The sequence below is a fragment of the Schistocerca gregaria genome, chromosome 1 (assembly GCF_023897955.1).
Source record: "Schistocerca gregaria isolate iqSchGreg1 chromosome 1, iqSchGreg1.2, whole genome shotgun sequence".
NCBI classification, from domain to species: domain Eukaryota; kingdom Metazoa; phylum Arthropoda; class Insecta; order Orthoptera; family Acrididae; genus Schistocerca; species Schistocerca gregaria.
This window is the reverse complement of record NC_064920.1, coordinates 857,429,776-857,451,927: the sequence shown is the minus strand read 5'-3', so window position 1 is coordinate 857,451,927 and position 22,152 is coordinate 857,429,776. Positions and strand designations below refer to the sequence as shown.

General features: G+C 41.1%; 1 protein-coding gene across 1 annotated transcript in view; it reads left to right on the top strand.

Moving 5' to 3' along the window:
* Positions 1-465: 465 nt before the first annotated feature.
* The window catches only part of LOC126306808 (prostaglandin reductase 1-like), a 78,296-nt gene continuing 56,609 nt past the window's right edge, over positions 466-22,152 (top strand). The window contains exon 1 of the mRNA XM_049992068.1: positions 466-837. Coding sequence (XP_049848025.1) covers positions 637-837 — 201 coding nt within the window. The 5' untranslated portion in view covers positions 466-636. The remainder of the gene's footprint in view (positions 838-22,152) is intronic.

Below are 22,152 nucleotides of genomic sequence, written 5' to 3'. Positions count from 1 at the left end.
CAAGCACCGAAGTCAACATTTCCTTCCTTCAATTGGGCCAACTGGCGGTGAATCGAGGAAGTACAGTACATACCGACGAAACTAAAATGAGCTCTAACATGGAAATTAAGCGTTTCCGGACACATGTCCACTTAACATCTTTTCTTTATTTGTGTGTGAGGAATGTTTCCTGAAAGTTTGGCCGTACCTTTTTGTAACACCCTGTATAGGCGATGACGACCGCAGCGCCGTATACCACCAGTTTACATATCTCTGTATTTGATTACTCATGCCTATACCAGTTTGTTTGGCGTTTCAGTGTACGTTGAACAGGATGGGAGCTAGAACACATCCTCGAGCAAAGCCGTTTTCCTGTTTCCCCCAGCGACGACGGTTCACCTAATTTGCAGTCTGTGACGTAGGTGCGCCGTTGTTACTAACAGTGGGTCCTTGTGCGCCTTAGGAAACTCATACGGTCGCTCAGCCGACTAGCAGATTGGCTGCGACGACCGGTCGTCCCGAGGCTAGCGAGGCGCTGTTTATCTGCGGCACGACGTACTTGAACGTTGAGCCGGGCGGGGTTGCGTAACCGGCGGTGGGCCGGCGCGTCGAGCCGTCAGTCGCAGCGCAGCCGGCCCGCGGAGCAGACGCGCCGACATGGAGACCGCGCGCAAGATCGTGCTGGCGCGACACTTCCGCGGGGAGCCGCGGGAGGACGACTTCCGCGTGGAGGAGGAGGAGCTGCCCGCGGTGCGCGAGGGAGAGGTGCTCTGCCAGGCCGCCTACCTCAGCGTCGACCCCTACCAGCGGGCGCGCGCCGCCAGCCTGCAGCCCGGGGACACCATCATGGGCTACCAGGTGAGGCGCACTGCCTGCCACACGCGGCTCCTGGTGCCATCCCCTGTAATTCCTAGCATGATTTTCCACCTCTGGAATGTTTTTTAATGTGAAAAAGGCCGAGCTGCACCGTGATTTGGAATTCACACCGTAACTTATTGATTGTAAAAAGATCGGCGGAAGGCAACGGCATACCACCCCCAGTAGGGCCACGCCTACCAAAGGACTTCAGGTTGGTGATAGCTTTAATTTATTATTTGACGCTGACGTTACGAATATCGTTAAAATTCACCGAAAGTAGAAACAGCAGAAATTGTTTTACTTGACGCACTTCATCAAGCAAACGCTGTTGGCATATGTTTCGCGCCCTTATTTCATGTGATAGTTTGACGAATTCTCGCTAGGTGCTGACATGTTACTACACTCCAGAACACTCTAGTGTTAATTATGTTCTTGACATGGTCAGTCTGGGGACGATCTCCGATATACGGTAACTGAAGAACACTTCACAAGCGCCGGCCGATGTGGCCGAGCGGTTTTAGGCGCTTCAGTCTGGAACCGTGCGACCGCTACGGTCGCAGGTTCGAATCCTGCCTCGGGCATGGATGTGTGTGATGTCCTTAGGTTAGTTAGGTTTAAGTAGTTCTAAGTTCTAGGGGACTGATGACCTCAGATGTTCAGTCCCATAGTGCTCAGAGCCATATATAACTTCACAAGCCAAAATCGCCAATATGTACATAAATGTGGCATATGTTAGGGAATAAAAATTAGCATAGTACACCTTGTAACGTCCCACCGGTTAGTGGGTGCTTAAACATAGTTTAAATACCTGTGAATGTCTTGCCTTCTGTGTCCCTGGACGACTGCATACATGAGCTAAAATATGCTTGTTCAATAAATACAGGATACCATAATGGATTTCACTACAGTGATGTAGGCCACAACTGAAGTAAAGTACGTACGTAGATTTATTCACTTCAAGACCTGTATCTTATGAGCTCATGATCAATGTTCGGCGTAATAAACCTCGTTGTTATTACTACAGCTGACCGATGGTAGTACGTACTACACTGGCGATGTTAAATAGTCAAGGTGCAGTAATTTGATAGAAATGCGTGTGTGAGGTCCATTGCATTGTTCAACACTAATACTCAACAAAGTACGGATATAAAGTCACATATCAGTCTGCCTTTTACGATATTAAATCAAACTGTTTAACACTCCGATATAATCCGTCACTGCACTGTTCTAATATGCTGTTTTAGACAATGTCCAACACACGAGTTCCTGTATTGTAAATCCAAACCTGAATCATGCACCAAGAACTTATCTCAACTCTACGCACAGTGGGTCCAACAGTCATCTGCCCTAACAATACTCGAGGCCGAGTATTTATACTCTTCCTACAATGTACTACTGATCACAATGATGCAAAACGTAATTTATAATATGAAATAGTTTAACATTATCAAACACTCTATTATATTCTTTACTTTGCTAGAACAAGTTTAAGACATTTTCTAAACACATAAAAATCACATTAGTATTGAAATTGCAGAAATAAGCATTCTAACAATGCTAAACGATCAGTTATCTATATTTTGTTCATTAGGCTCGAGATCTAATTTCTACCATTTACAGATGATGAGAACGAAATATATTATTCTTTTATTTAAACATTTTCCATATATTAATTTCCTGAATCTGATTTTGATTGTTTATGGTACAAAGGGCATCGTAACTTCGTAACTATCATTTTTTGGTATTGCTATTATTCTTCTAAAAGCCTTTTTCCTACTATCGAAAAGTAATTGAATTTAATTATAGCTGGAGGTATAAGAGTTTTTTGTAGCAATACATAATGCAGGAGTGGTAACCATAAGCCTGGAATGTTATAACCTGAATACTGACATCCTGCCTGAAGAATTTCTTTTTAAATTTTGTCTACAGTTAGCCTATTGCGAGGCTGATTCTTGTTCCCTAACGGCTGTCATACATTCTTAATCCTACAAAATTATCAAAGATATATACATTAATTGTACGTAAAAAATTCTTTATTTCTCTGATTTGTATAGTACTGCAAATAAGAATGGTCCTTAATAATGTATTGCCAAATATACGGAACTGTGTATCTTCGTTTTATGCTGTATGCGAGACGATAATCGGTTCAACCGCCACACTGCCAACTGATGGACGTACATGGTGGTCGTTGTGTTTACACAACTTCTGTCAGTTTCCAGCTGGTACTCAACATGAACACTTGTAATCGGCGCAATATATACTTTTACACTTGACATATCGTTTTGTAGTGATCTTCATGACAGTGAGAAGTGAATACGCAGTGTGAAGCGACATGCAACACTCATGGACAATTTGTTGTAAAAATTTTAAAGTAAAAGGTACGTTATGATTCCAGATGTTATGTAACAAGACAGTTTATCAAGTTGTAATATCATGATTGCAAAATATTTTCCTCTTGGAGATCCGTCGAAACCGGCCATCCAATGAATTTCTTTTTTTAATGATCTTGGCTTGTGAAGTTTCCTTCAGTTATCAAACTCTCTAGTGAGACATTTGCAAAGTTACCATGCCTTTGCTGCCGTGGGTAGCATTCGCAATATAAGGGAACAAACAAAAAAAGTAATATTAACGCTATCAAAATATTAATATCAAACGTCAATTAATGACTCTTCAAAGCATAATAGAGTAGCACGGAGAGATTGGAGAGTAGAATTTCAGTCACTCTGTTCCTTATAAGCGCACGGGAATCATGTGGAAGTTGGTACTATTCCTTTAGCCTCTGTTAGCTGAACACTCCAGAAGTCTACAAGAGCCATACTCTGTAGTAGCCACTCCCCAAATTTGCATCTACATGGAGGTAAATGGCATTTCCGGGCGCAGTCTCAACGCTATTTACTACCTATCTGTAAAACATCACGTGATAGCATTTCTAAAAACATTGAGTGTCATTATTTAAATTCTTATGGAAAATATTCGAAATGCTTTCTGACAATTTTAAATGTGTATGATCGTTACTACTACATAATTACTTTTATATCTATGCAAAACATGATGTTTCGACGGCAGTGTCTGAAACGAGTTATATTGGCAGCTTGTACCTAGTCAGTGACATTTCCCTCATCGATGTATTCAGCTCTTTGCAGTGTGCACCTATCTTTCGACATGTTCGTATACCTCCTTCGTGACTTCGTGTCACAGCTACGTTAATTTTAAATTCTGTAATACATTATTGAAAAATATACACCTTGTGGGACGTCTCTACCCCCAAAACTTTTAACTAAGAGCCGCTCCCGGATTTTTAAGTAGCAGAACCCAGTACGTGGTCCTTGACGGCGAATGTTCGTCACAGACAAAGGTATCTGCTGTCTTCTACTGCCACACCATACTGGTGGACGAGTGACTGGATAGAAGCTTTCGATCCGCTTAGTGATTTTACGAATGACCAGAATTTTCTCCGGTTCTCGGTAAGATCCTTCGCTAAGGTATGACGGTGAAAGTTGTCGTATGCTTCACGCATTACTTTTCGTATGGACGTACGAATTGCTAGGAACTTTTGTCTGTCAACATCTGCGTGCTCTTTTTCGTACCGAGAGGGCAACAATCTCTTGTGTCCTCAGTATTTTCCGAGTTTCATTATTAAACCACGGAGGGTTCTTTCCATCCTTAATCCACTTACTTGACACATGCTTCTCCAGAGCGCGATTTAGAATCGGTTTAAACTTTGTCCATAATCCATCTACGTCCGTCGCACTGGAGCTAAATGATGTCCACTCACTGTCTAAGTGGGATGTAAACGACAGCTTGTCTGCTTATTCTGTTATCAACACTCTCCTGGTCTCCTTGGCGGATTTGTTAGCTCTTATAACCATCATCACTACGATGATGTCATGATCGGTAATCCCTGTTTCTATACAGACACTATCGATAACGTCAGGCAGGTATGTAGCTATAAGGTCTAAAATATTTCCATTGCGTCTGAGTTGTGAAACTAGTTGTTCAAAACAGTTTTCGGAACATCTGTCCAGATATACTACATAAGATTGTCTGTCCGTAAGACCTGCAGCGAATCCATAGACGTTCCTGTCTATACTCGGCAAGTTAAAGTCACCTCCAATTAATACTGCATGATCTGGATAATTCCACAGTACTGCCCGTTGACTTTTCTTGAATGAGTCTAAAAATGTCACAGCGGAATCGGGTGACTGGTAAAAAGAGTTAATTTGATTTCACCTAGACCTGTTGTACACATCCAAATAACTTCACTGTCACACTCAAATTCGACCTCAATAGAGACAATGTTTTTGTCAGATGCAACTAACATTGTAGAGGGTTGACTGAAGAAGGCAAAGATTGTATTATCAGCCAGTGATATATAGTGTTATTTTTAGGACCATTAGTTTGTTTTAGAATCTTTTCGTCATTTTCTTGATTTACTCCGAAACAATTTCTTCTAATTCCTTAACTTGGAAATATGGTGTTATGGCAATGACGATGAACTCACGTCCGTAAGGAACAGTTTGCTTTTTCTTCCTTCACGTACATTTTCATCCTTTCTTCGTGTTATATGACAGTTGCGTCTCACACTTATTTCTTCAGTGTAGTCAACTTTGATGCGTGCACGTGAAAGAGGAAGACTGCCACGCAATTGCTTAGCGTCGATCACTTTGATGAATGCGTGCAATGTTTTTATTTTTTATTTACACGTCAAGTTCCGTAGTAGCAAATTGAGGAGCAAATCTCCAAGGTCATGGAACGTATCAGTACATGAAATTACTACATAAAAGTAATAACACATAAAAATAAATGTTCATGAACCTGAAAAATGTCAGTCCATAACTTTAAGTGAACGCTATCAGCAATACAATAAGAATCAGCTTAATTTTTCAAGGAACTCCTCGACAGTATAGAATGTGTGGTGCAGTGTTGGTGGTGGCGGAAACAGGGGGCGATTTTCGTACCTAGTGTTAGCCCATAGACTATTAATATACTGCACGCCTGGGACAGCCTAACGTAACTTTCTCATCTCAAGGACGGATCCCAAACAATAGTGTGTAGCTGTATCATTCCGTGAGACGCTACGGCAGGGTATGGAATACATCATAGGACGCATGCACACAACCTGGTGCTCAGGTATGGGGCAGCAACACCTCTCCTCCATTTGCCGTCCAAATCTGAGTGTGAAAACACGTTCCACCGTCAAGAATCGTTCCTGCCACCTCCGAGTCGAGTGCCGACACAATGAGATGCTTCAGTTGCTGTATAGACCTCTGATATACCTTGCTCTACAATAACAAAAATCATCAAATAAAACAATGTTGAATCTTATGAGTATGTACATAGATATCTATAGTTCGCATCATTGCATGTTGTGACTAGTCAACAATCATGGTTAGATTTATCAAGCGCTGACACCTTTTGGTGAGATTTTTTGTAGCAACCTACAGGGGTTGGACAAAAGTATGGTAACACCACGAGAGGTGCATGCTTGAACATAAATGAATACACTAGCCAAGCCTGCAAGTTGCGCTGTTGCGTTTTACAACAAACGGCACCTGTTCAAAGTCCTCATTTTGCAAGTGTCATTCGTGGTCATAACGGTGTCTGTGTAGTTGTAGGCGTGTTATGTCGGAGATAAGTGAATTTGAACGCGGGCAAATTGTTGGTACTCATTGGTAAGTGCTTCCGTGATAAAGTTAGTGGAGGTGCTTGCTGTTTCAAGAGACACTATTTTGAAGACTTATACCGCATACAGGGAAAGCGGAAAAACATCACCCGCTAAGTCACAGCGCGGCCGAAAGTGTGTGCTTAGTGATCGTGACACATGATCATTGAAGATGATTGTGACGAAAAAATAGAGGACTACACTTGCAAAAATCACTGCAGAACTGAATGTGGTATTCGCAAACCGTGTCAGCACCAAAACAACACGAAGGGAGCTCTATAAACTGGGAATTGCAAGGTGATAACCACACCTCATTATGCAAATACCCTTAATAGGAAATCGCCGAAGCCATAAAACCTGGACTGTGGAACATTAGAAGAAAGTCATTTGGCCTGATGAGTGTTGTTCCACACTGGTTCTAACTTCTGGCCGAGTTTACGTCCCCAGAGTGAAACATCGCGCGGTTTGGTGATGATTTGGGTAGCTGTATCGTGGTATTCTATCGCACCATAGTTACTCTGCAAGGTCGAGTTACTGCTAAGGAATTTAGTCTGATCAGGTCTATCCCATGGTACAATGTTTGTTCCCCAAAGGTGATGCTGTGATCCAAGATGACGGCACCTGTTCACGCAGTTCACGTCGTCCAGTTCAAGTTTCGTAAGCACGACGATGAATTGTTGCATCTTCCCTGGCACCACACTCACCAGACATCAATATTGGGCTACTTTGGAGACAACGTGCGCGATTGCTGTCCTCCTACATCACCGTTATCTGATCTTGTCAATATTTTGCAGGAAGAAAGGTGTAAGATTCCCTTGAAAACCATACAGGATCTGTATTTATCCATTCCGTGACGACTGTATGCTGCTTTGAAAGCCAACGGTTTTCCTAATCCGTATTTTATGTGTTTCCATATTATTGTCCACTCCCTGTAGTATCTCTTAGAAAAGTTTTACTGGACAAATGTTGTAGCAGGTGTTTTATTTTTGATGAAATTTGGTAACACGGTGTATTTATTCTCCCATAAATTGTGCCATTAACAACTTGTCTTACTTACGTAACCACTAACGTATTGAGTAAGGAAGAATTTGAGCTCTGATCAGTATCATTTACAAACCAATTTATTCATTCGCGGTCGCTATAGATAATATACAGTATGGTTTACGGCTAGTTAAAGGCATTTTCCGATGCAATTGTATTACACTGTAATTTCTTTGACATAAGAAAGATAAGGAGAAAAGAAAATGAGCTGAACTATTCCGAGCTGACTCGTCTGGACATAGAGAAAAAGTAAATTTTGTAACGAAAAGGATTTGAAATATCTTACAGGATTCCAGCTGACAATGATGATCTATTTCGCCGAAATATTACGTCAAGGAGACATTATCATCCCACTGGACACCACAGAAATTATCTGTTAAGGCGATTTTGTTTTCGTGGCAGCTTCTGTGTGATATGTAAATTGTTGACTAAAACAAATTGCAAAGAACTGCAAACGAATCTTGATACTGTATTTGTGAATTGGCTGTTTGGTGGCTTCCGCAACAAATTGCTGTACGGTTGCCTCAAGGACTTTTCCTCTAACTCAGTGCTTTAATCTTACTCAAACGAAGATAGTTCTTAGCAATTAGCAACATCGTCACTAATGCGGTGAAGAGCATAAAAAACATAAATAAATAAGTACAAAAAAGTAACGAGTGATGTCTTTCGAGCCAATGCGTATCTGTACATCTAACCTTATTTAGTGGCCCGTTAAAAAACTAAACTCCACCCGAAAAATGGTTCAAATGGCTCTGAGCACTATGGGACTTAACATCTATGGTCTCAGTCCCCTAGAACTACTTAAACCTAACTAACCTAAGGACATCACACAACACCCAGTCATCACGAGGCAGAGAAAATCCCTGATCGCTGACCCCGCCGGGAATCGAACCCGGGCGCGGGAAGCGAGAACGCTACCGCACGACCGCTGCGCACGAACTCCATCCGAACAGGTCACGAAGGCTCAATGGTACCGATTGGCCGCCGTGTCATTCTCAGCTCAAATGTGTCACTGGATCCGGATATGGAGGGGTATGTGGTCAACACACTGCTCTCCCAGCCGTTTGTCAGTTTACGAGACCGGAGCCGCTACTTCTCAATGAAGGAGCTCCTCAGTTTGCCTCACAGGGGCGGAGCGCACCCCGCTTGCCAACAGCGCTCGGCAGACCGGATGACCACGATCCATGAGCTAACCCAGCCCGACAGCGTTTAACCTCCATGATTTGACGGGAACCGGTGTTACCACTGTGGCAAGGATTTAGTGGTCTATTAGTTTCTCTTAATGAATTATACGTCTCGTCCAGATTGATGTGAGCAGCATTTAGCGTAGCTCAAAACCTCAATACTATTTAAATGCAAATTTCTTGTGACGCAACACGTACTTTCGGCGGCAGGAGGTGAGATAAAGAACTGTCACATAAATTCTCCTTTCATAAATTTTTGGATTTTTTTTATTATTTTTAAAACTATTTAATAGCTGTTATTCTCTTTTTGGGTTATATTCAGCACTTTCAGTAATACGTAAACTGTACCTAGCCAATCATATGCAGATAAGGTATCAGTTTACCGAGCTCTGGAGTGCGAGAAGGCGACCTGTGACTTGCATATTCTGTAGCTTATCAGCTATACGAAAGCTAAACACACCACAGGAGAGAAGGTCTCCATATTTCGATTGATAGAGGATCAAAGTGCAGATAGTGATAGAATTTCCACGAATGGACTTGAATCAGTTAGATTATAAAGGTTTTGAACATGAGCATTATCCATGCAATCTTATTAAACACATTAGTACGACGAATTGAGCCTGTTTGAGTGTGAATCGAATATTATCTTTGTAAGTAAAAATTCGGAGTGTAACCACTGGGCAATATTTTCAACTGAAAATAACACGTAACGCATTTCATCCAGGCAACAGTGTGCGCTAATGTCTTTCTAGAATTAAGACGCAATAAATTGCAATGTAATATAGAGTCAGAATTGGAGCTTTTTTCTGTATTGCCCAATATATGAATTGCTCGGCGGAAGAAAGTGTAATCCCGAATTTTGCAAGGAGTAATCTGATCATATTAGTATTTTCCAATATCTCACATGCTCGTTACATACCTACAGTTCCATTTGTAATGCTAAAAGAACTGTTTACTATGTAAGTCGCATTGTCTTATTGCGTTTATGTTCTTGTCTTTGAATTTGGCCAACACATTACATGCAACAACTTTCTGTCGCCGAGCCCTTTATAAGTGCAATTTATCAGCAGTGGTGTTCTCATTCGCTTGTGGATGACAGCGCTACCTGTCTAACTACTGATCTACAGATTCAATTTTCAGTCTCACTTTGCTCGTTTTTATTTCAGACGTTTAACGTGGTTTTCGTTTCTATCAGTTCTTTCAGTGCGTGAACAACGTCAGTCTGTACCATAATAGACTGAAGACACCCATGAAAGCAGTTGGGGTAGTTCTTTCACAAGTCGGAGAAGAGCAGCGCATATCACTGTTAGTGAGAAGTTCTGTGGTGTAAAAGGCCTTCTTGACAACTGGTTGAATTTTGAAGGTCATTCTGTTAGACTCCATTTCAATCCCAGTTTGTGTTCTTTAATTTAATCACGATAATCGTTTTGACGAAAGTCTTTTGCCTCATCATACCGAACAAATAAAATTGTGATTCTGGACGTACTAATGGAAGTGATAATGAACGAATAATTCACTCTTATGGAGGAAGCTTACGGTTACCTGACCAGGCAAAGTGCACACTCTATGAATAGGGTGACACAAAAGTGAAATTTGTCTTAGAAACTGTTCTAAATGGCAGCGTGAAAGTGAACTATTAAATGGAAAATATAGCGGGAAATCATAACGAGCATGTAAAACTCAGCACACATACTGAGACGTGGTGAGGTTTGATGTATTGTGATGGAGTTTCGAATAGAATCCTTTAAATCTGACGTAACACACGCCAGTGCGATTCCATAAATGTTTGAGAACGGTACACAAACAATAACGGGTCGTCAAGCAATTAACTTTGTAGAGAGTTTTCTACAATTCGAAAACTACATCAGCCCGTCTTTATCACCACAGGCTGAACTGTTAGATATGTTAGATACGTTAGCAGCTCCAAAGGCCTTCCACTGACGCTTACTTACATTATACGTAGAAGTACACTGGTTACATGCACTAAGGTGACATCGTACAACGAAGAGAGAATTGTGTCTGCTGACAGACAGTAATCGACAGACGTTGTGCCCACGGTTGCTGCCTGGCTAGCAGACAGTTAGGTTCGCTCTGGAGTTTATGATCGTAATATTGATGTAAAACTACATAATAAAAGTCCATGTAGGGTATTAATTAATCCTAGTACGGCAAACAATATTGTCTTTTATCTTTTTTTGTCAGATGATGGCCGGCCGCTGTGGCAGAGCGGTTCTTGGCACTTCAGACCGGAACCGTGCTGCTGCTACGGTCGCAGGTTCGAATCCTGCCTCGGGCATGGATTGTGTGATGTCCTTAGGTTAGTTAGGTTTAAGAAGTTCTAAGTCTAGGGGCCTGATGGCGTCAGATGTTAAGTCCCTTAGTGCTTACACCCATTTGAACCATTTTTTTTTTTATCAGATGATGTTTTTATTGAAGTTGGCCGTCTATGCAATCGACATGACCATGATAAATTTATGTTCGCCAGTCAAGCAGCATTCTTTAATAAACATCCAGATTCTTAATCTCCAATTAATGTTGATTAAAATGGACATAGATATTTTATGATAATAATGGCACCATGCGTGGTTATTAGGATACAAGAAAAATTATCAGAAACCGTGCAGGAGTATACAACCAGCTTAGCATCTGCACTGGACATTTGACGCGTCAGATTCGGAATGGACCTTTCAGGTGATTCGCAAAGTCAGTCAGCGATCTGTGTTCAATCTGCATCCACCATAGCGGAGGAAATCGATCGGCAAATGCCCCACAGATCCAAAATCCCGTTCACTCCGATTTACCGACTGTACGATCTGGTGGAACATTTTGTTGCGAGGAGAGCCACTGTGATGCCAATGTATCGACTCCTGTCCGACTCATTGGTTAAAGTGGGAAGCTCACGTTTCATCGCCTTTGAGCATCCCGTCGATAGGCTGGCCACTGTCATCATAAACAAAGGAATATTATAGGATGTCAAATTAAACACCTTTCGGCCATCAAATTTCCAACTTTATTTTAATTGGCAACCAGTTTCAGCGTTTTACTGCTCCATCTTCAGGCCCCTGACCGTCGTGTAGGAAGAATCTACAACGATTGTGATCAAAACAAGGGCGAGCAATACTGGTATTAGTAGATATTTGCCACACCTGCAGGTGATGGTTGACGTGATAAATGTGGCAAATATTTACTAATAACAGTATTGCTGACCTCTATTTTGATCACAACCGTGGTAGATTCTTCCTACACGTCGGTCAGGGGCCTGTAGACGGTGTAGTAAAACGATGGAACTGGTTGCCAAATGAAATGAGGTTGCAAATTTGACAACCGAGAGGTGTGCAATTTGACACCCTCTATTGAGTAACCGAGTCCCGCAGCCATCTCTAAAAAGATGGACATACAGAGAAAGGAACATTATAGTTTAAAGTCTTGTCGATGACGAAGTTACTTGAGAGGGAGCGCAAGCAGGAATTAAAGAAGGAAACTAGCCACACCTCTTTGAAGGAATCCCATCCTCTCCTGCCTCTTGGCATTCACCTTGAGCGATTTCGGGAAGTAACGGAAACCTAAATTTCTATGGCCGGATGGGATTTTGACATGGCGTCCTCTCAAATACGAGTCTAGCGTCTTACTACTGTGCCACCTCGATCGATGCTGTCACTGTGGTAGCTGAACAAGTGCCAGCACTGATTCGTGCTTGGTTTTGCGGTCGAGTGTCAGGTTCCACTATTTCGACTGTGGCAGCGGTGGGCAGTGAGGACCTGTAAGTGAGCACTGTCGCACTTCCACAAAATTAACACTGATGCTCATAGAGCCGTCCTGCATGAGCAGTTTGTGATCTGAACCAGCAACTCACCATCTACTTGCTGACGTCGTATAGTTAATACTCTAGCCGGAGCTGATAAATTTCGATCGGTATTGCGGTCATAAACGTTACTGCAAACCTAACTTGGCAATTAGCGAGAGAAGAAATCGAAACCATATTTTTCAGCTACAGCGGTTGTATTGCGAGTGACCATGAAATAAGAACTGTCGTATACGACAGCCATGACCCTAATCTCTGAAGTATGGGCACTCAACTTTCGTAATGCGTGACTGGCGAACAGCACGAGAAACTTAGTTTTGTGGATTAGTGCACACATTACCAGACTGTGGAAGTGAAAATAACCAAAATTAAGCCACAATGACTTCATCGCAACAATGAGTGCACTGGGAGGCCTCTGTCCATCCTCCGTCCTCAGAAGACAAGGGACGTGCAATTCTACGTTTTCAAATGGTAAGCCATGGCATTACGTTTCGAAAAATGTCAGTTTTGACGGGTTGCATTCACGTCATGTTCAAAGCCGTGTGACCGTCTTGGCGCATCGTATGATAACGAGGTATTTAATTTCTGTACCGGACTTGAATAAATTTACAGTATCTGTAATGAATATCGAAACTGGCGTATATAATGACCGAGCAGCTGGAAAATGAACATGCTTGGAATACTGTGGTATCTTACGGAATTATTCGGTGACCAGAAAAGCATTATCGTTATTAAATACCACGACTAATATTGTGGTTCATATAAAAACAGTCATACAACTATACCTACAAATCATTCACTTTGGTAGACTTACCCTGCTGAACTACACGAGTCCGAAAGTGAAGGGCTTCGGTGTTACGTCATAGACTCGTTGTTCTCATGGAATTCATGATGACGCAGCTCCATTTACAAACAATCGTTCAAGTCACCGTCCTGGGCACTGAGACCTGCAAGAGGTATTGTGCGCAGTTTTCAGTTTAGTTGTGAACACATATGGAAAGATGGAGCTACATGAATCACTTAAACTTTTTGGGCCTCAAAGGGATAGTAAGTACTTTATGACACTTGCTAAGTTGTAGTGGTGAGCAGATCATAGTTATGAGTTTTGTATGATAAAGGTACATGCTTCAAGATCCATTCTTCTTCATTGTAAATAGCGAAAGATAAAATGTAGAAATAAAGGAAAAATTAAAAACTGGTGGCGCTATTTGAATCGTAAATGGGACTACGCGAATCATTGTAAACGATCATACAATTATGCACAAAACGGAAGATTACACGTTTTAACTCTTCCAGTAGTTGTTACAAGCATTTCCGACATCGAAACTGATTACGACCAGCAGCCGCCATCCAAATTTCGTGAAACCACGCCGTGCACTTATCACGCCTGACTCATTCCCCTTTTCTTCACAGATCTATTTTTGTAATATTTGATGTTGCAGAAACCACAAGGTATGTTTTATTCCTTTCACCTTCGAGTGATGATGAAGATGAATCTTTTTCTCGATTTGAAGGTTTCTTTCGAACAATCAGAGCATTTCTGCAACCCTTGACCTTGTTTTTTTGGGAGTTTTCAAAATGTAATTTTCTCTTCCGTCTTGTAAGACTGAGATGAATTGGTGAAGTCAGATGACAAGCCAAATTTTTATTTCTCCTCGCACCTGTGGTTCTCGTTGGGAGTGGCAAAACAGAAGACAACGGTTATGATGTTGCTCGGTTTTGGGTTACCGAATTTCTTGGAGGATTAGACGGCGTTGCAAGGACTGGATTTACTTCTGATTCTATGGTAACAGAGAGGGAATCATCATTTAGGAATGTGGACAAAGGGAGCATTTTGCATGAAGATATTTCGTTGAGACTGAAGGGGAAAATTCCTGTGAACTTATATCCCTTCACAGCATTTCCTACATTAGCTCCACTTCTCCAGGCGACACCGAAAATTTTACCAAAAACAGATTTTGCGATAGAGGCTGAATGGCTATTGTGTATAATTTGGCTACGCAGATACTTTAATGAAGAAGAAAACGTGGTTGTTATCTTTCTTAGCACATATCGTGGAAACAGTAGGAGATATAACAAAAATGTTGAACCATAATTTTCATGGTTGCTACTATACTTTATAACTGACCAGTCACATCTTTGAACATTTTGACATAGTTTGAAAACCTCCCCTCACCTCAGAATTTTCGAAACGTTAAAAATTTATGTATAATAAATCTAGTAGGTCATCTAACAACAAATTTAACCATATCTTATAAAGTTATCCCGAAGTTGCAATAGTCAGATAAAAGTTGGAAGGATCCCAATATACCGCTATATGTGCGCTCTGTTCACTGTATGACGCTTGTCATTCATGGCGATAGTGTTATTTGCAATTTCACTGTGCGATTATAAAAGCTGCGCTCCTGAAGGGTTTAATTGAAACTATAAGACCTCCCTCTCTGGCGAGTCCGGAAATAATCAGCGTGGAGGTGGGGAGAGCCTATTCCCGTTTTGTCTTTTCGTGGTCTTCGTTTTATTTGTTTGTTGTTTGTTTGGTTTCGTTTCTTTGGTTTTGGACATTACGTCTGACAACTATTTTGTTATTTTACGGTATTTTGGATGTGTTGCATTACCTTTGATAGTCAGTGCAATAATGATCGGACGTTCTATTATCCATTGCAAAGAAATGTGCATACACATACTTATTGTGCACCACGTACATCCGATTACTGCAATATTATTACAAAATTTACATCGTGTATCATAATTTTTAAAGCAATAATTAACAGAAGGTTCACATTTACCAGGTTTTTCTGTAACGTATCCGCTCTTGAACCACGCGTACCTAAACATGTTCACAATCCGTGGAGACGAAAACTGATTATGAATCAAAGATTGAATTTTGAGGATATTATTCCACAGTTTCAAATTTACATCATAGTTGTATTTGCAGGATATTATTCCACAGTTGCAAGTTTACATATTAGATGTATTGTAAGATTACATCAGAGAACTGTTTTAAAAATTCTTCCACGGTCTGAATGTGTAAACATCAAGTGGCTGGGTTATGTTGGTTGTTCCAGAAGGGATCGTCATAATTTTTACGTCCTGATTACCTTTCGTACGATGTTAAATTTCTTTTCCGTTTGTCCTGTCCATATTAATGCTTCCTACATGCTCATAGTTACAGCAGCCTTTGTAATAATCTATAGCGTAGATTCTTTTTCCCGTAATACCCTCTTCTGGCTATCTATCGCCAATTTATGGAATAAGGAAATAAAGAAGTACAACGTAAATATTGTAAACTTGCGCCTGAGGAATAATGTCCTAAAATTCGATCTTTGACGCATAATCAGTTTCCACTCCCTCGATTTATGAACATGTTTAGGTACGCGTGGTTTAAGAGCTGATACATAACAGAAAAACCTGAAAAATTTGAATCTCATGTTAATTATTGCTTTAAAAATTATAATACACGAGTAAATTGTGCAATAATATCGCAGTAATCAGATGTACGTGGTGCACAATAAGTATGTGTATGCAACATTTCTTTGCAATGGATAATAGAACGTCCGATCATTATTGCACTGACCATCAAAGGTAATGCAACACATCCAAAATACCGTAAAATAACAAAATAGTTGTGAGACGTAATATCCAAAACCAAAGAAACGAAACCAAACAAACAACAAACAAATAAAACGAAGACCACGAAAAGACAAAATGGGAACAGGCTCTCGCCACCTCCACGCTGATTATTGCCGGACTCGCCAGAGACGGAGGTAAAAACACGCTGAGGCACAGCAAACTTGCGACATCGGGTAAGGAGAAAACATCCACCACGTTCCATGGATGAGAAGATAAATTTGATTGACATACCTATAGTTTCATGGAGGCTCCATAAACTTGGGATATTCACTGAAGCCGGCCGCGGTGGCCGAGCGGTTCTAGGCGCTGCAATCCCGAAAAGCGCGACTGCTACGGTCGCAAGTTCGAATCCTGCCTCGGGCATGGATGTGTGTGATTTCCTTAGGTTAGTTAGGTTTAAGTAGTTCTAAGTTGTAGTGGACTGATGACCTCTGATGTTAAGTCCCATAGTGCTCAGAGCCATTTGAAACATTATCACTGAACCCTAAATTTTTTGGCTGCTTCAGGTGAAAAACGTATACCATCCAAAAGTAATCAAGGCTGTGACGTGACGGATGGCATCCAATAGCAGAAAAAGGGCCAACTCCAAGATAAGGGAAACCTCATCAGGGGTGGAGCCTGCAGCGCAACGACATAAAACACAAAACTGATAGGATCGTTTCTGCCAGCTTTTCATCTACTGTGCCCACTGACCACAAAGAAATCAATGTGACCGCAAAAACTGGCGTCAACTGTTCTCAAGTTCGAATGAATGAGGCTCACAGTAAATTACATTAGTCCGTCAACCTTTCACACTCAGACAATAATGATGCGACGAGGCGGCGGTAGACCGAGCGTTAAGATCAGAGCAAACACAGGAAGCTTCCTTCAATTCATTATCACGCGAGTGTACTAACTGATGCGACTAAGAAGTGGTAAGGTCACCTTCCTGCTTTAGCGACTGCATACGTGCAGAATTAACAAGTACAGCGGCCAAGTTCTACGGTGATACCTCTGCACTCGCTTGAACTTCAGCATTTCAATGAGCAGAACGTTATGCAGAAAACCTATGATGTCTCCGCTATTTTATAACATATAAACAGTGGCAGCGTCAGCGCATTGTCAATGCATGTGCGAACATTACGGAAGGCGAACTACTCGTTGTTGAGAGGAATGTCGTTACAGGTATTGCCAAATGCATTGAGGTTGACGGCAGGGCCGGCGCAAGCCCAAGTGCCGCCCCGTGCGAGCTGATAAATTGCCGCCCCCCCCCCCCCCTCCGTATTTTTTTTACAAAACGTTTGTGGAATTTTATTTAAACAAATCTGTAGGAAATGTCAGCAATCAATCGCAATTTTCGTTTTTACTTTTCAGACCTACCTAGGTTTCGGACACTAAGAGGCCAGTCTGAAAGCTTTTAATATGTGCTTACATCTATACCGTCATGTTGACAGGTACGTTCAGCATGACGGTATAGATGTAAACATAACTCAGAGCATTGAGAATAGCCACACTGTGCCCGAAATCTATGTAGATCTGGAAAATAAAAACAAAAATTGCGACTGGTGACATTCTCTACAGATTTGTACAAAAAAGTCGCTGGACACCAGCTCAAAAATGGAGTCAAACCTGACTGAAGCAATCTAGCTATTTTTAACAAGCCTTGTGAATTTACAAAGTGTTCAAATGTGTGTGAAATCTCATGCGACTTAACTGCTAAGGTCATCAGTCCCTAAGCTTACACACTACTTAACCTAAATTATCCTAAGGACAAACACACACACGCATGCCCGAGGGAGGACTCGAACCTCCGCCGGGACCAGCCGCACAGTCCATGACTGCATCACCCAGACCATTCGGCTAATCCCGCGTGGCATGAACTTACAGTTAACGTAAATAAACATTTTTCAATGGTTTTGAACAGATAATGTAATCAATGGAAAACAAAATATATTTACAATTTAACGATAAATTGGTATGAATAATAATATTTACAGTAACTATTTAATGTTGAACAAAATAAGAAACAACACAGTAAAAAAAAACTAGACAAATAGAACCTTCTTGGCTTTTGCTTGTGCAAACTCTTTCACACGATCTGTGTAATTTAAGTCCTCTGAAAGCTCGTGCTCAATCGATATTGTTGCAAGATCATTCAAACGAGTTTGGCTCATCGTTGATCGGAGGTATATCTTTATCAATTTCAGTTTTGAGAAACTCCTCTCAACACTCACAACTGTCACTGGGAGTGTTAAGAGAATTCTCAGAGCAATGTTAACATTAGGGCAAAAATTATGTCTTCCTATAAACTTCAGAGTCCCTTTTGAACCTATTCCAGGTTTCAACAATGTTGAAAGCACTTTTAGTTCCTCCCTCAACTCCACGGCATCAATGTCGCTTGACTCATGATCTTGCAAAATCGCTGCGAGGTTTCTGCACTTTGTGTACAGGCTGTCAGGAGGTGCATTCTTCAGCTTGCCGATGTCGTAGAGAAAATCAGAATAATCACAATGAGATTTCAGTTGACTGAATCTCTCATGCAAAGATGTGGTTACTATATCTAAAAGATAATAGAATTCAATCTTGTAACGTTTTGTTGGGTCATCTATTGTCTTCCTTCATAGGTAAAGTGTATTGGCTTCTTACTTCCGTGGTAACGTTAGATCTTCTAGTTCTAATTCTGTAGCCAGTTGTTTAGAATCCATCAAGAAAGGCACAAACTTTTCTTCTGTTCTGCAGGTCTCAAAATATTGTTGTTGTCTTCAGTCCTGAGACTGGTTTGATGCAGCTCTCCATGCTACTCAATCCTGTGCAAGCTTCTTCATCTCCCAGTACCTACTGCAACCTACATCCTTCTGAATCTGCTTAGTGTATTCATCTCTTGGTCTCCCTCTATGATTTTTACCCTCCACGCTGCCCTCCAATGCTAAATTTGCGATTCCTTGATGCCTCAAAACATGTCCTACCAACCGATCCCTTCTTCTAGTCAAGTTGTGCCACAAACTTCTCTTCTCCCCAATCCTCTTCAACACCTCCTCATTAGTTACGTGATCTATCCACCTTATCTTCAGCATTCTTCTGTAACACCACATTTCGAAAGCTTCTATTCTCTTCTTGTCCAAACTATTTATCGTCCATGTTTCACTTCCATACATGGCTACAAATACTTTCAGAAACGACTTCCTGATACATAAATCTATACTCGATGTTAACAAATTTCTCTTCTTCAGAAACGCTTTCGTTGCCATTGCAAGCCTACATTTTATATCCTCTCTACTTCGACCATCATCAGTTATTTTTCTCCCCAAATAGCAAAACTCCTTTACTACTTTCAGTGTATCATTTCCTAATCTAATTCCCTCAGCATCACCCGATTTAATTTGACTACATTCCATTGTCCTCGTTTTGCTATTGTTGATGTTCATCCTATATCCTGCTTTCAAGACACTGTCCATTCCGTTCAACTGCTCTTCCAGGTCCTTTGCTGTTTCTGACAGAATTACAATGTCATCTGCAAACTTCAAAGTTTTTACTTCTTCTCCATGAATTTTAATACCTACTCAGAATTTTTCTTTTGTTTCCTTTACTGCTTGCTCAATATACAGATTGAATAACATCGGGGAGAGGCTACAACCCTGTCTCACTCCTTTCCCAACCACTGCTTCCCTTTCATGCCCCTCGACTCTTATGACTGCCATCTGGTTTCTGTACAAATTGTAAATAGCCTTTCGCTCCCTGTACTTTACCCCGGCCACCTTCAGAATTTGAAAGAGAGTATTCCAGTCAACATTATCAAAAGCTTTCTCCAAGTCTACAAATGCTAGAAACGTAGGTTTCCTTTTTCTTAATCTTTCTTCTAAGATAAGTCATAAGGTCAGTATTGCCTCACGTGTTCCAACATTTCTACGGAATCCAAACTGATCCTCTCCGAGGTCGGCTTCTACCAGTTTTTCCATTCGTGTGTAAAGAATTGGCGTTAGTATTTTGCAGCTGTGACTTATTAAACTGATAGTTCGGTAATTTTCACATACGTCAGCACCTGCTTTCTTTGGGATTGGAATTATTATATTCTTCTTGAAGTCTGAGGGTAGTTCGCCTGTCTTGCTCACCATCTGGTAGAGTTTTGTCATGACTGGTTCTCCCAAGGCCGTCAGTAGTTCCAATGGAATGTTGTCTACTCCGGGGGCCTTGTTTCGACTCAGGTCTTTCAGTGCTCTGTCAAACTCTTCACGCAGTATCGTATCTCCCATTTCATCTTCATCTACATCCTCTTCCCTTTCAATAATATTGTCCTCAAGTACATCGCCCTTGTATAAACTCTCTATATACTCCTTCCACCTTTCTGCTTTCCCTTCTTTGCTTAGAACTGGGTTGCCATCTGAGCTCTTGATATTCATACAAGTGGTTTCCTTCTCTCCAAAGGTCTCTTTAATTTTCCTGTAGGTAGTATCTATCTTACCCCTAGTGAGATAAGCTTCTATATCCTTACGTTTGTCCTCTAGCCATTCCTGCTTAGCTATTTTGCACTTCCTGTCGATCTCATTTTTGAGACGTTTGTATCCCTTTTTGCCTGCTTCATTTACTGCATTTTTATATTTTCTCATTTCATCAATTAAATTCAATATTTCTTTTGTTACCCACGGATTTCTAGCAGCCCTCGTCTTTTTACCTACTTGATCCTCTGCTGCCTTCACTACTTCATGCCTCAAAGCTACCCATTCTTCTTCTATTGTATTTCTTTCCCCCATTCCTGTCAATTGCTCCCTTATGCTCTCCTTGAAACTCCGTACAACCTCTGGTTCTTTTAGTTTATCCAGGTCCCATCTCTTTAAATTCCCACCTTTTTGCAGTTTCTTCAGTTTTAATTTACAGTTCATAACCAATAGATTGTGGTCAGAGTCGACATCTGCCCCTGGAAATGTCCTACAACTTAAAACCTGATTCCTAAATCTCTGTCTTACCATTGTATAATCTATCTGATACCTTTTTAGTACCTCCAGGATTCTTCCATGTATACAACCTTCTTTTATGAATCTTGATCGAAGTGTTAGCTATGATTAAGTTATGCTCTGTGCAAAATTCTACCAGACGGATTCCTCTTTCATTTCTTAGACCCAATCCATATTCACCCACTATGTTTCCTTCTCTCCCTTTTCCTACTGACGAATTCCAGTCACCCATGACTATTAAATTTTCGTCTCCCTTCACTACCTGAATAATTTCTTTTATCTCATCGTACATTTCATCAATTTCTTCATCATCTGCAGAGCTAGTTGGCATATGCTTTCATTTTTTCAATCATTTCCACGGCCTCAGAAACATTTATGTCAATGGTCTGGAGGGTTTTACTGACGACACTAATGCGAAGCAGAACGTCATACCAGATTACCAGAGAAATGAGAAAGGTGTAATTTTTTATTTGATTCTCAAGTGACGTTGCTTCGTTAGCGGTCATGCCATCGAATTCTTCTGATATCTGAACCAGTGCATCATAAACGCCTCCAATTTGAAACCTAAGGGAGTTAGCGGATCGATGCGACTTTCCTACCTAGTATCGCTCAGTGACTTCAGCGACAGGTTAGGCAGGTACTTCTTCAAGACATCCCAACGTCGAACGGAGGGCGAGCACAAGTCATACAAGCTTTTCATTGTCGAAAACATGGAAACAGCATATTTATAAGACATAGCGGCATCGTTTGGAACAAGATTCTATGAGTGACTGCTACATGTTACATAAAAAGCTCTCTTGCTCATATCTGAAATTCTTTTCTGGAGACCAGACTTCTTTCCTTTCATGTTTGCTCCATTGTCGTATCCTTGCCATCTCATATTACACAATAGGATTTTATTTTTATCTTCCAAGAACTTGAGTACGAACTGCGTCAAAGTGGAGCTTTAAGAATCGGGCACTGGAAGAAATCCCAAGAAATGCTCCTGAATTCGGACATCGTATACTCCGTCGAGTCTTGTCTCCTGGACGAAACGTACCACAACTGTCATCTGCTCAACTTTTGAAA